General features: G+C 31.5%; 2 protein-coding genes across 4 annotated transcripts; one reads left to right on the forward strand and one right to left on the reverse strand.

The window, feature by feature from the left end:
• The first annotated feature begins 2949 nt into the window (after positions 1 to 2949).
• LOC105435836 (zinc finger protein CONSTANS-LIKE 5) lies at positions 2950 to 5276 on the forward strand. The gene is made up of 3 exons (XM_011658938.2): positions 2950 to 3432; positions 4134 to 4307; positions 4803 to 5276. Exons 1-3 carry the CDS (start codon positions 3082 to 3084, stop codon positions 5016 to 5018), a joined length of 741 nt encoding a protein of 246 aa, XP_011657240.1. The 5' UTR covers positions 2950 to 3081; the 3' UTR covers positions 5019 to 5276.
• Positions 5277 to 7037: 1761 nt separating this feature from the next.
• Positions 7038 to 10882, reverse strand: LOC101218953 (protein GAMETOPHYTE DEFECTIVE 1). Of its 3 annotated transcripts, none has more exons than XM_011658940.2 (6): positions 10368 to 10876; positions 10100 to 10177; positions 9884 to 9964; positions 9187 to 9341; positions 8007 to 9088; positions 7038 to 7599 (listed from the first exon to the last, which is right to left on the reverse strand). In XM_011658940.2, the coding sequence occupies exons 1-6, from the start codon at positions 10779 to 10781 to the stop codon at positions 7388 to 7390; spliced, it is 2022 nt and encodes a 673-aa protein (XP_011657242.1). In that variant the 5' UTR covers positions 10782 to 10876; the 3' UTR covers positions 7038 to 7387. The 3 variants fall into 3 exon arrangements, with proteins under 3 accessions (XP_011657242.1, XP_011657241.1, XP_031743981.1); XM_011658939.2 differs by having other exon boundaries at positions 7038 to 7608; positions 10368 to 10871; XM_031888121.1 differs by lacking the exon at positions 7038 to 7599 and having other exon boundaries at positions 8130 to 8296; positions 8481 to 9088; positions 10368 to 10882.
• Positions 10883 to 12638: the final 1756 nt, after the last annotated feature.

Consider the following 12638-nt stretch of genomic DNA (forward strand, 5'->3'; position numbering starts at 1 on the left):
TATACAAGTTAATTTGAAATGATAGATTTAGAAGTATGATCGAAGTCAAATTGAATGACTTTTTATTACGTGCTTTAAAAGTGTTTTTAAGCATTTAGAAAGTTATTCCAAATGTACGTTCAAACAGGTACGAAAAGCTCGTTTCTTTTGACTTTTGGTCTATAGGTGCATGACTTTATGTTCTTTGTTTTGATGAAATGGAAAGATTTCTGTAGGTTGAGTTAGATCCGCTGTTGTATATTGTTCCACTAGAGAATGATTATCTTCCTTCCACACTTTATATTTTGCTCTGTCCAAAGCACATCCAAGGCATCAAATGTGATGATAGATTTCTGGTTTTCCTCCAACTAGGCAAAGGAAGTTTGCGACAATAAATAGTTCGTGATGCCTTTAGATGAACGTGTCTGTTTCTTCAAATGTTGGTCTTCAACGAAGAATTCCTAGTACGAATGAGACTTTTCCTTTTCTTCAATTGTTGGTCTTCAACGAAGAATTCCTAGTACCAACGAGACTTTTCCAAAGTTGGCAGATATAATGCCCTAGCCTATATAATTTTAAGAATAAATTGCAGAAATACCCCTTAAACTATAATAATTGCTACAAATTTACCCCAAATCTTTGAAAAGCTCAATTAGGAAGAAGAACGATGTTGTAGTTCTTAAACCATATGAAAGGAAGAGATCCTTTGCTCAATATGGATCTGTCATGAATGAAGGTCCTCCCATTCACAAGAGGGATAACGATGGTCTATCAGGTATTTATTAGAGAGAACAAGTGTAACAAGTCAAATTAAGTATGGTATCGTCAAAGGGATCGTCAAACTATTCAAACAATTCTTCAAGTTCTTTAACCGACGAATGAATGAGTTTGGTTCGTAATTCTTTCCAATAACAAATTGAATGAACTTTTATTCTAAAAATTGGAAAGAGTTGTTCAAAACAGTAATGAACTCCATCTTTCATTCCATATTCGTTGATGGCATACAATACATACCCAGAGTAACAATAAATTTAGAAAAGAAAGTCATGAATTCTCATCCAAAAAGTTGATTAACTTTGAAAAGCATTGAGTTCGTTCTTTCTTGTTCTTCTTTTGATGAAAAAGACAGTTACAAATTATATGCTTTAACCTTATCTTTATGGGCTTCAATACTAATAAGAAAAAGGAAAATGATTCTTCAACTTGGCTCTTTCACCTTTTTTGAAAATTTGAACTCATAAAACTTTGTTCATTTTTGGAAATGACCCATTGATGTGGAAAACCCACAAGGTTTCTCAATATCAAAGTTTTCAATTAAACCATACCCATTTATAATAGCATCTTTATATATACCCTCTTGTTAAATCATATTAAAATGACATTTTTTTTTATTAAAAAAAAAAACAATAAAAAAAAATTCCATGAATTGTGATAATATGGGCATCTCTAAAATTGCCTTTCGAACATATTAGTTGGAGGAGTTTCGTAAAGCTTTTTTTTTTTTTGAGGCCCCATGGAACTGTTTTGCAATGGTTTATGAATTGAATTCCATTTTCTATATAAAGGAAATTTATTTATTTAGTTTATATGGGTCCTCTATAAATTTCATCTTTTCTTTTATTTTGCCTGTTCATTGAATGGAAAATAAGTTACTAAGAGTAGTGGACTCTTACTCTTTTTTTTTTTTTTTTTTTTTTCTGTAAAGGAAAATAGTAAGCACTTAAAGACCAACCATTGAACGAAACGTTAATAGGAGATTTTCTATATATATAAATAAATAAATAAATTAAGAAAAAAAACAGAAGAGAAAGAGAAGAAAAAAATGACTCACTTTTTGAAGTGATATTATAAATGGAGAAGTAGAAGATTTGATGGACCCACTAGCAAGATCCTTCCTTAGAGACTTCCCTTTGACCAAAATTTAAATACATATATGTGTGTGTGTGTGAAAAATTGGGTGACTTGCATCCATTCATTACACCACAATATTTTTCAATAATATTCATAAAAAATAAAACTGTGATTAAAGGATTGTACACCTCACACAAAATATATATCTTAAAAATGAGTATTTTTTTAGTATTGATATGTGATTTTTTTCATATATACACGTACATATTTAACTAAGGTGCATTTCATTATTCTTCCACTATTTTCTTTACAGGATTGTTTTCATTTATATACAGAGAATGTTTTAGAAACCTAAACAAATTTTGTGTTATAAAGTATTTGTTTATTGGCTTATTTAAACCAAACTTATTATTATGTAAAAAGAAGAATTAGAGGTTCCAAGAACTAATCCTCTGTTTTTGTTTTTAGTTAAAAAAGTAGGAGTAGAAGTGAATGAGAGAATTTAAATCTCTTACATAAAATACATAGCATAAAAGTAAAGTTATATGGTGAATGGTATAATTAAATGAACAAAAATATTAGAAAAGAAAGCTAATTTTAGGATGATTTTGTGGTTAAAATGTCGTCTAGCACAACGTAGTATGAGGGTTCAGGTATACTTCTACTCCGTTTAAGAAGTTGTAAGTTTGAACAGTTACCTACTTATTTGTGGATATTTTTTCTTTTTTTTAGAAATAGTTATTAAAATATCTTTACTCTTCTTTTACTTTTTGTAAACTTTTAAAATTTTAAATTTTTTTATAAATAGTTAATGTAGTTTTCTCAATAATATAATAACTATCATATAGTAAAAGTTTAGAAAATATGAAACCTCCCTAATAATTCCAATCAAATCCATTTTGCTATAACCAATTGAGATTAATTTTCTTTACAAAAAAAAAGAAAAAAGTATTAGTAAAAAAAGTCAACGATTTTAAAAATTCGTTCTTTTTTTTTTTTTTTTCCAGAAAGAAATGAATGAAGTTAGATTAAAAGGAAATAAATATATACGTGGCGTGATATTCCACGTCATCATCAGAACTCACAATAGTATAAGTAGTCCTCAATGCCACATTTGTATCCTCCAAACTCTCTCACGAGCTTCCTCTTCTCTCTCTCTCTCTCTCTCTCTCTCTCTCTCTCTCTCACACACACACGCGTCTTCTGATCGGAGCTCCTCCTTCGTGTTTCTCACTCGCTGCTGTTCCTCTGATGGCCTTTTCCCCATTTCTCTCCGCCGCCTCACATTCCTCCGCCGACCTCGCAGGCGTTGATTTTGACTGGTTGCCTGATTCTTCCATTAAGCTTTGGAATTCTGATCAATTTTCCGACAGTTGTGGCGACGGCTCACCGCCTTCTCCTCCAGAACCCCTCAAAATCCGTCCATCAACTAACAACTTTTTATTACATCCATCAGCTTTTCCCCTCCTTAATCCTGATTCTCTTCAATCCAATGATACTGATTCATTTCTTCAACGCACTTTTTCTTCCTCCTCGCCACCGCCTTCTGCAGCCATCGATCCTCCTATCAACCGGCCGCTCTTCCCCGTCGGCGATTTTCAGGTGAGACGAATGAAATTAACTAATGCGACTGAAAAATAATATATCTGGTGAGACCAACACAATCTTTTTTAGAAGAAATTACAGCATATATACATTCATAGATTTGGGAAAAAACGTCGTAATGTGATGATCATATGTATCGAGTAAGTTTTGGCTGGATATTAGATTCAGGTTCAATGCATTCTGCAAAGGTTGATCATAAACTGATGTGACGATGACATTCAATAATTTTTGTGGTAATTATTGTAATGAACAAAAATCAGATTTTATGAACAATCGTAAACATTAATAAAAGTTCATCTTGGTTAATTTTATGATTGATTAAAAAAAAAAATTGTTACTTTATTTGACTGTGGAATAATTTATGCCATTAATGGAAGCGGTCAACTTAATTCCATGCAAAAGGATCATTAAAAAAATGGCTTTTCATGAATCCAAAGAGTTTTGTTTTATTATTTTTTTAAAAAAAAAAGGGGTTTTGAGTATAATATTCAAATGAAAACATATACTATACTATTATTAAGAGAGACAGACTGATTAATAAAGATATTCTTATAGTATAGTTTGTGGCTTGACAAGCATTGATCGAATAATATATATATAACATATTAAATAGTATTAAGATAAGTTGCAGTGTAATTAAGTATTTTTTATAATGGATGGAAATTGGGCTTTGAATAATTATATTGAAAATGGTGCAGAAGAAGAATAATAATAATGAAAGAGGAGATGAGAGTCCAGTTTCATGTGAGAGTAGCATCACCATTATTGAAGGGATGAGCAGAGCTTGTAGGTACAGTCCTGAAGAGAAGAAGGAAAGGATTGAAAGATATAGAACCAAAAGACACCAAAGGAACTTCAACAAGAAGATTAAGGTTTCTTTTTTTCTTTCTTCTCATATCATTATATTCTTCTTTATCTATCTTAATAATTATATAAATGGATTAATTCTCTTATAGAAAGAATAAATAATAATTTCATCTCTTATTCTACTATCTACATATTATTTCATAGATTCTATATGCCAACAACTATGTATTTATATATACATATATCAGCTAATATAATTATAATATTTCAATTTCATTTAATCTTAAACTTTTTGCTTTTGTCACATCTAACTTATATGAAAAACTCCAAAATACCCTCTCTTTTTTTAATTCAATCCTCTCTCTCTCTCTCTCTCTCTCTTTTTCATTTTAAAGGTTTGAAAGGTCATTTGATTATTTAGAAGAGGGTAACAATGGAAAAGAGAGACTTTTTAAAAACCATCCCAAAAATGGGTCCAAAAGCCAATTAAACAATTCACAAGTAAACGAATCTGTTTTTGTATGTTATACTGACTAATATTATTTGGGTGTTGGTTAAAGTATGCTTGCAGGAAGTCGTTGGCAGATAGTCGACCACGGATTAGAGGACGATTTGCGAGGTACAACGACGAGGTAGTGAAGAATTATCCAGTGCAATGGAATCAACACGAACGAGAGGAAGAAGAAGAAGAAGAACAGCAACGGGAAGCAAATAGTTGCGGAGATAATTGGATCAAGTATTTCATCGATACATATTCCACGAACCTTATTCCATGAATCTCACACAACAACTAATTACAATAATAATAATAATAATAACGTACGTAGTTGTAGTAGTCTCTAGTGTGTCATTCGGCCTCTTCCATTTTGACCTGCCTTTCAATTACCTGAGAAATTTATTTTATATCTATACTTATTTTAGCTTCTTTTCTCTATATATGTATGAAAAAGTTATATGATAAGTATACAATATATATGTAATTATAATGATGTCATTCAAGGTGTGAATACAAGGATAATTGAGGGTTTTTTTTTTTTTTTTTTTTTGAAGTAATGATTAGGTATGCTTAACTTGCACCTAATCGTATACTATGAATCCTTATCTCCCTTAAACACATATATTTAGGGGAAAAAAGCATTAAAGATGTTATATAATATAATTAAATTTGATTTTATCAATTAGTTTAAGTTTTGGATCAATTTGGTATTTAAAATAGTATCCGAGCAACGTGGTTAAGATGTCTTTGTATTTGATCTCTTGGAACCTCCCATTAACCTTCATTTTCTGAAATTAAATTTGTCTATATCCACTGAGTCCATCATTATTTGGGACTATACTTTTTTCTTTTCTTTCTAACATTTAATGAAGATTAATGGAACTCTTTCCATCTTTTAGTGAAAATGAATTGAGATGGATGTAGAGAGGGGCCATTGTTAGAATAGATTCGAGGTGTAGTGTTAATGAGTTTGAGTGCTGGGGGATAAACGCCTAAGATAAGTCAAAAAGTTAAAAGAATTTGAGTCATTGTCATTTAGAAAGAGAACAACAAAATGGATTGCAACTTAGTTCGGTGACGGTCACAATCTTTAGAATCGTACCCTCATTCCATATTCCAATCGAAGTTATTGCCTTAGCTTTAGCTTATTCATCACACTATTCCATTCCACAAACTCATTAAGAATATAAACATACACCAAAGTCACTTTTATCCCCTCCCAAACTACTTTTAAAATACTTCAAACCACTTCCTAAAGAAGTTCTTAATTAGTGTTTCCATGAAAATAATGTACTTTAAGAGTACTACTTACTTGTCCTTCTAACCATGTTATCTCACGGTGAAAATAACTACAAACATAATTTAACTTTAATTGATATCTACATCATAAATCATACTTGTTTTTTAGATAGTAAATATAAAACAATGCAAAAAAATTTGTAAATATAACAAAATTTAGATTCGATAAATTTTGTTATATTTATCATTCTTAGATAATGTTATCGTGGACTTAATAGTCTATAAAGCTGTTGCCCACATCCCCTCACATCCCCTCATCCCAACTACACAGCAAAGTTGTTTTGCCATGTGACAAAAATATATAAAAAAAGATTGGTGCAAAAAAGTGGGAGTAGCGAGGAAGATTCATGAAATCCCAAGGCTACAATTGGATACTAGTGGACCAATTGGTTGCTTGTTCATTGGGTTGATAATGAGCTCAAAAGCCTCTCTTACTTCAGCTAAAAAAGCATTCTAAAGTATTGCATTTTACTAAATCTAGTTCCTCCAGAGTATGTCAATTAAGACAAGAATAGCATATACTGAAACAAATGTTAGAAAAATCACTGTTGTTTGCTGTAAAGGTAAAAATAAAACCATCGGCTTTCTAGGGGAAAAAGAATCTATAACTAGATTTTTCCTCCACAAAGATGAGTTTTATGTGTAATTCAAGACAAAATTATGCTTTTAACAAATGGAAAGTAATTTTCAAATTTATAGAACTATATAGTAAAATAATTATACTAGTTCCAAATGTACTAAAAACTATAACTGAACTGTCTTCCTAAAATAAAAAACATGCCAAAAAAATGGGATAAAATGTGCTTGTATCCTAAATGGAATAATTAAAGTAGATTAGAACCCTACAGCATTCGTCTCAATATTCCTTTGTACTAACCGACCCATAATGGGAAGATGGGTAAATTTGAATGAAATTTACAACTTTAAATTGGTGATAATGGCAAAAACTATATCCTGAATAAATAGTGGCATGGCTACACAAAAACATAAATAATATAAATTTAAGTTCTCAAACATTGTACATATTTTTATTTACTCATTTTCTATAAAAAGCCACACTTCAGTTGAGCAAAGTATTGAAAGAGTAGATGATAATTGGCACCTTGTCATCTGATCGATTGAACAAGCGTGTGGAAGAGCTGTCACTATATCATGCCAATTCGAGTTTGTCCATAGTTCGATCCCTCCCTCCCACAAATTTTGGATTAAAAAATGGACTTCAACAGCTAGAAAACTAGAAACAATGAAGTTTATATCAAAACTAATTCAATGAGAGATTAATTGTTGCAAAATGCATACCCAAGTATTATAAACAGGATGGAAGAATAAAAACCGAAGAAAAATTGACTGCTAGCATTTAGTTTTGCGGGCCTTCTTGAAGGCTAGGTGATTGATTGAGCGCTTAAATGGAAGCAATAGCCCCAGGTGATGCCTCCTCCGTTTTGATCTGCATTTTTCTGTATTTCTTTTGCAAGCTTTCTTGAAGGGCAGAGGGTTGATTAACCGTTGAAGAGGAAGCTTCGACGCTGGATGATATCTTTCCCGTTTTGATTGACATTTCCCTGCATTTGCTAGTTTCAAAAGAAGTAAAATAAAATTAAAAAATCAAACAATTGTCAGGAGCTTCACTCGGGTTTCATAGTACAGAGAATCAAATAGGAAAATAAAACAGAGTTCAATCAACATGGAGGTTTCTGTTGGTGTATCCCAAACTAAAATTCGTCAGCATAAAAAGAGTTATGTATAAGGGAAGAGTTATAATAATCTGTGGGGTTAAGATGAAGAGGTAAGCTTGTATGTTGCACTCTATGTCAATTGTTTGGTGATGCCTAATGAATATTAATGTTAAAGGTTTAATCTTATACAATTCTCAAGAAAATGCACCCAAAGTATCCAAAAGGGAAGAATAAAGGCTGTGGTCGACAACAAACAAGTTTCCATGTCTTATATCTTGGTGGGAGTTAGGTACCTGTGGATATCACGCTAGTGATAGGCTGATCTGAAGGCTGTTGTGTGATCTGCGGGTCGGCGTCTCCACTTTCTTGATCGTCCATGAACACCTCAGATGTTTGTTGATAATCATCTTTAGTGTCATTTGTGCAAGAATCAAGGGGAGAAACCTGATCCTCGGCTATTGCCACATCCGCAGGCTCCCCAAGTCTTGCACTATGTAAACATTCTTCAGCTGCCAATGTACCGTCTACTACCATTGTCGCATGCTTTTGATCTTCTGAAATCAAATTAGATGAATTTTTTTCCCTACACACATTTTCTGAATCAGACAGTGTAACAGAATTTTCTAGACCATATTCATTCTGATGAAAATCAACATTCTCCATTTTTAAAGTTTCTGTTCTGTCATTCTCGAAAACAACAGTTGATAAATTTTTGGTAGATGTAGGAGAATGCACAAGCTCATTTGTTGATACTACATTTAACTCACTAGTCAGTGTCAGGTTTTTTGATTGCAGATTATCAACATCCTTTTCAATAGGTTCTTCCTGCTTTAAGATCTCGGGCTGCACAATTTCATTGATGGTGTTTTTTTCTTCCTCAGAATTACTTGGAACTTCTTCTGCATTACCATGTGAATGTGAAATTTTAGAACTTTCAATTATAGAGGATAAACGATCAGATAAAGGACGGTGTTCTTCAGCAAGAGTATGGGACTGTTGAATTACTCCATTTACTGCAATCTGTGGCTCAATGGCATCAGTAACAGGCCACAAATCTTGCTTATCATTCAACGAAAGTTTTGCCTCAGGGCATTCTATTACATTCTTGACTAGAAAACCTTGTGATGGCAGGTTGTCAACTATTGAAGTGAAGTCAATGGATTTCACATTTTTTGATCTTTCATTAGAAGCAGCAAAAGATTTTGCTATATCATCCAATAGCAAATCACCTTCTCCACTTGACATAGGATCCCATTTGAGCAAATCCACTGACCAAGGGTCATCCAGATCCAATTTGTCATCGGATGATATCCTTTCAACTCGAATGGTCTCCTTGTAAAACTGCTTTCTCTTTAGAGCATTAGCTATGAGATTCCTGAAATGCAGTAAATAGGAAGAGTAGCTAAATATTAATGGGTATTCTTTACGAATTACAAGGGGTTTCATTTAGGTATTCTTTTAAAGCACTCATACCTACAATTTTTCGAAACAGCAGCTTTTGCACATTCCATAGAGACACCAAGCAATGATGACAAGTTCGCAACATCGTAAGGTCCTCTGATTTCATTTACAGAGGGGGCAGCACTGGATAATATGAGATTTTTTCCATTTGTCCAATCCACCAAGACCTGAAAGTTCAATAGACTAAAAGTCACATGATGAAATAAGTTCGTTTATAATAAAAAGAAATGTCATATCTTAACATAAACAAGATAACAGAGCATAACACTTCTAGTAGACCATTGGTCCACTGCAACAAGCAGCAGCGTGCAGACAAGGTTGGGGTGAAAGATGCAGACATGTCAAAGAACACGATAAACGATTTTTTTAGGGAGGTACAGATAGTACTTTTATATTAAATATAGATGCTTTTATCTATTTTAAACTATTATATACATATAGCTTTTTAGAAGGAAACTTATACCTAAACTGTCCATAAAAAAACCGAAAACAACAGCATACTTTTTGGATATGAAAATTGGCATCGCCGAGCAAGGAATGGCATAACAAGTCGAGAGATAATCTTTTCCTATCTAACTTTCAGTACACCATCTCTATAAACGGAACTAGAACCGTGATGCATCTTTAACAAAAAGGATTAATCGTTATGGTCACAGGTGAAATTAGGCTCCCATGACGGTGTAATATTCCGTACAAACTTCCATCTCACCTTAGCAGTGGATATCATTTGCCTCCTTTCATGAACATCCGAAAGAAGATCAGAGTACATGATTTCAAAGTAAACTCCACGCTGCGTGAAAAAAAAAAAAAAAAAAACAGCCAGAAGATAGACGTCAATCGACCCGGAACTAAACTTATAATTCATCTATCTACGATCATAATAATACAAGTAGATCAAAACACGAAAGATTAATGGTTGACAAACCTTAATTGCAGATATTATCGAACCTTGCTTCAACCTGAAAGGCAGTTTCTCCGCAAAATCAATGGCAATTATATCTATCTACGTGATGAAAAACACAACTAATATGAATATAATGTAAAAAAAAATATATCAAATATGATAAGTTCGAATTAGAAAACATGTTAAATATGCAAGCACTAATCTCTCTCAACGCAAAACAAGATCATTGAATAATCCAGAAAAAGATTGCTGTAATTTACAATTACAAAACATGATAAATCCGACAAACCTCCAATTTCTCGCAAGCCTGTTCGAAAGCATACTGATTAAGAGGCTTAACAGCAATCAAATCGTAGGTCTTGAGAATAAGGTTGCCAGAATTGACGGCCAGAACCTCGTTGTTAGTGTTGATAGAAATAGTAAGACGCGTGTACTGACGGAAAGGAGAAGACCGTGGGATGTCTAGAAGATCGCGGTGGAACTCTACGGAAGCGGAGAAGGATGGAAGGATAGTGTGAAGCGATGAAACCTTGAGAAGGGGAATAGAACAGCGATCCCGGTCGGACATCACTCCTTTGATTGTACGGTTGTAGGCGATACCGGAGTAGCCGAGCTCCATGATTTTGGCAACAACCTTGATGCGATTAGCACTGCTTGAAGATGAACGGTCATCGTAGGGTATGTTGAGGTCGAAGAAACCCATGGCTGTTAAGAAGAAGAAGACTCAGGGTTTAAGGAGAAAGGCGACTGAAACTTTGCAGAGCACTTGAAACAAGTCGGAGATAGACGAAGGGTTTAACGATGAAAACGCAACTCGCAAACCGGACCTAGGGCGGTTCAGCCCGAGAATATCAAGTTTCGGCCTATTAGGCCCAAGTCTAAAGCTTTTCGTCTTGGGCTTAGAGAGAGTGAACGTATCAGTTGCAAATTTAGTAATTAAATTTAAATTATTGCAAATTTAGGGATTTTTTTTAAAAATAATGTAAAATTTGAAACATATATCAAAAACAGGATTGATGCAAAACTATTTTTAAAAATAGGTGATTTGAGGTGAAGTCCATGCAGTGGACCTCACATATTCTATTTTTTCCTTATTTTTATATTTTACTACACTGGGCCCCACATTTTTTTTATTTTCTCAATATTTATATACGTGGATCCCACACACTTCACTTTTTCTCATTATTTATATATACATGCTCACATATAATATAATATATATTATTAAACATTAAAATTCTAAAAATATCTTTCTTTATTAAATTATTTATTTCTTTTTTCTTTATATATATTTAAATATCACAATCTTCGATCTTCAATTTTTCTTATTAAATTCATTTTCTACTTTAATTTAAATTTTCCTTAATCAAAATTACACATATCTTTTTTTCCAATATTTAATTTTTTAAAAAAACTCATATATTAACAAAAATGTTATTAAAATATATTAAACAAATAAAAATAGAAATAATAATAATACTTCACCTCAAATCACCTATTTTTAAAAATAGTTTTGCATCTACCCTATTTTTTATATATGTTTCAAATTTTACATTATTTTTATAAAAAATCTCAAATTTAGCAATTAAATTCAAATTAATTAAGTATATAGCACAATTTTAAAAAAAAATTGCAAATATAGTAAAATTTGTCAAATTCTATCAATGATATAAGTCTATCACTGATAGACCATGTTGCAAATATTGGTCTATCACTGATATATCATATGAAGTCTATCAGTGATACAAGCCTATCAGTGATAGTTTTGTTATATTTACAATTTTTTTAAAATGTTGCTATATCCTTAATTATTATTGTTAAAATAGTCATTCATTGCAATTTCTCTAATTATTACCGTATTTTTTAAAAAATTGCAAATATAACAATATTTTCATTTCATTATGATCTATCAAATGTATTCACAATTTTGTTTAAATATTACTATATATACAAATATTTATTCTTCAATCTATTTGCAACTATTTTATTTTTAAATTACAAATATAGCAAAATCCTTCAATATTGATATTTGATAAACCATGTTAAAAATATTTTGATAAATCATGTTAAAAATATTAGTCCATCATTAAAAGTTCATCAACAATATAAGTTTACCGCCGATAAACTTTTATATGTTTATAAGTTTTTTAAAATATTGTTAATTATTATTCCTAAAATTTGTAGTAGTTGTAATTTTTCTAAAATAATTATAAATATATATAAAAAAACCATCAAATATTTTTATTTGTTTTTGTTCCTATTGTGTTTTTTTCATGAGTTGGATTCTCTCACCTTTTCGTTTAATTTTTTATTTTAAATGATTTTTCTTGTTGTTTGTTGTTTATCTGATTTCTTATTCCCGATTAAAGTTGGAATCTCTTTTCTCAATTTTGTCATATTTTTTACTTTAATTTTCATCGGATGTTCTATTTTCTTAAATTATATATTTCTCTTTCTTTATAACTTCGTTTTTTCCATCGCTATAGTTTTCTTTAATTATTTCTTTAACATTTTGACATTTATTAAAAGTTTATTTTTCATGTAAGTTGAAGTGTACTCC

This window comes from Cucumis sativus, chromosome 6 (genome assembly GCF_000004075.3).
Source record: "Cucumis sativus cultivar 9930 chromosome 6, Cucumber_9930_V3, whole genome shotgun sequence".
NCBI classification, from domain to species: domain Eukaryota; kingdom Viridiplantae; phylum Streptophyta; class Magnoliopsida; order Cucurbitales; family Cucurbitaceae; genus Cucumis; species Cucumis sativus.

What these genes read in the sequence shown, in the direction of transcription:
- LOC101218953 (XM_011658939.2), bottom strand. Translation starts at nt 10,781, where the DNA reads ATGGGTTTCTTCGACCTCAACATACCCTACGATGACCGTTCATCTTCA. An exon ending in AGGCTTGCGAGAAATTGGAG is followed by an intron (nt 10,178 to 10,367) that starts GTTTGTCGGATT and finishes TTCATCACGTAG; the next exon opens with ATAGATATAATTGCCATTGA. An exon ending in GCTGTTTCGAAAAATTGTAG is followed by an intron (nt 9,089 to 9,186) that starts GTATGAGTGCTT and finishes ACTGCATTTCAG; the next exon opens with GAATCTCATAGCTAATGCTC.
- LOC105435836 (XM_011658938.2), top strand. Translation starts at nt 3,082, where the DNA reads ATGGCCTTTTCCCCATTTCTCTCCGCCGCCTCACATTCCTCCGCCGAC. An exon ending in TCCCCGTCGGCGATTTTCAG is followed by an intron (nt 3,433 to 4,133) that starts GTGAGACGAATG and finishes AAAATGGTGCAG; the next exon opens with AAGAAGAATAATAATAATGA. An exon ending in ACTTCAACAAGAAGATTAAG is followed by an intron (nt 4,308 to 4,802) that starts GTTTCTTTTTTT and finishes TGTTGGTTAAAG; the next exon opens with TATGCTTGCAGGAAGTCGTT.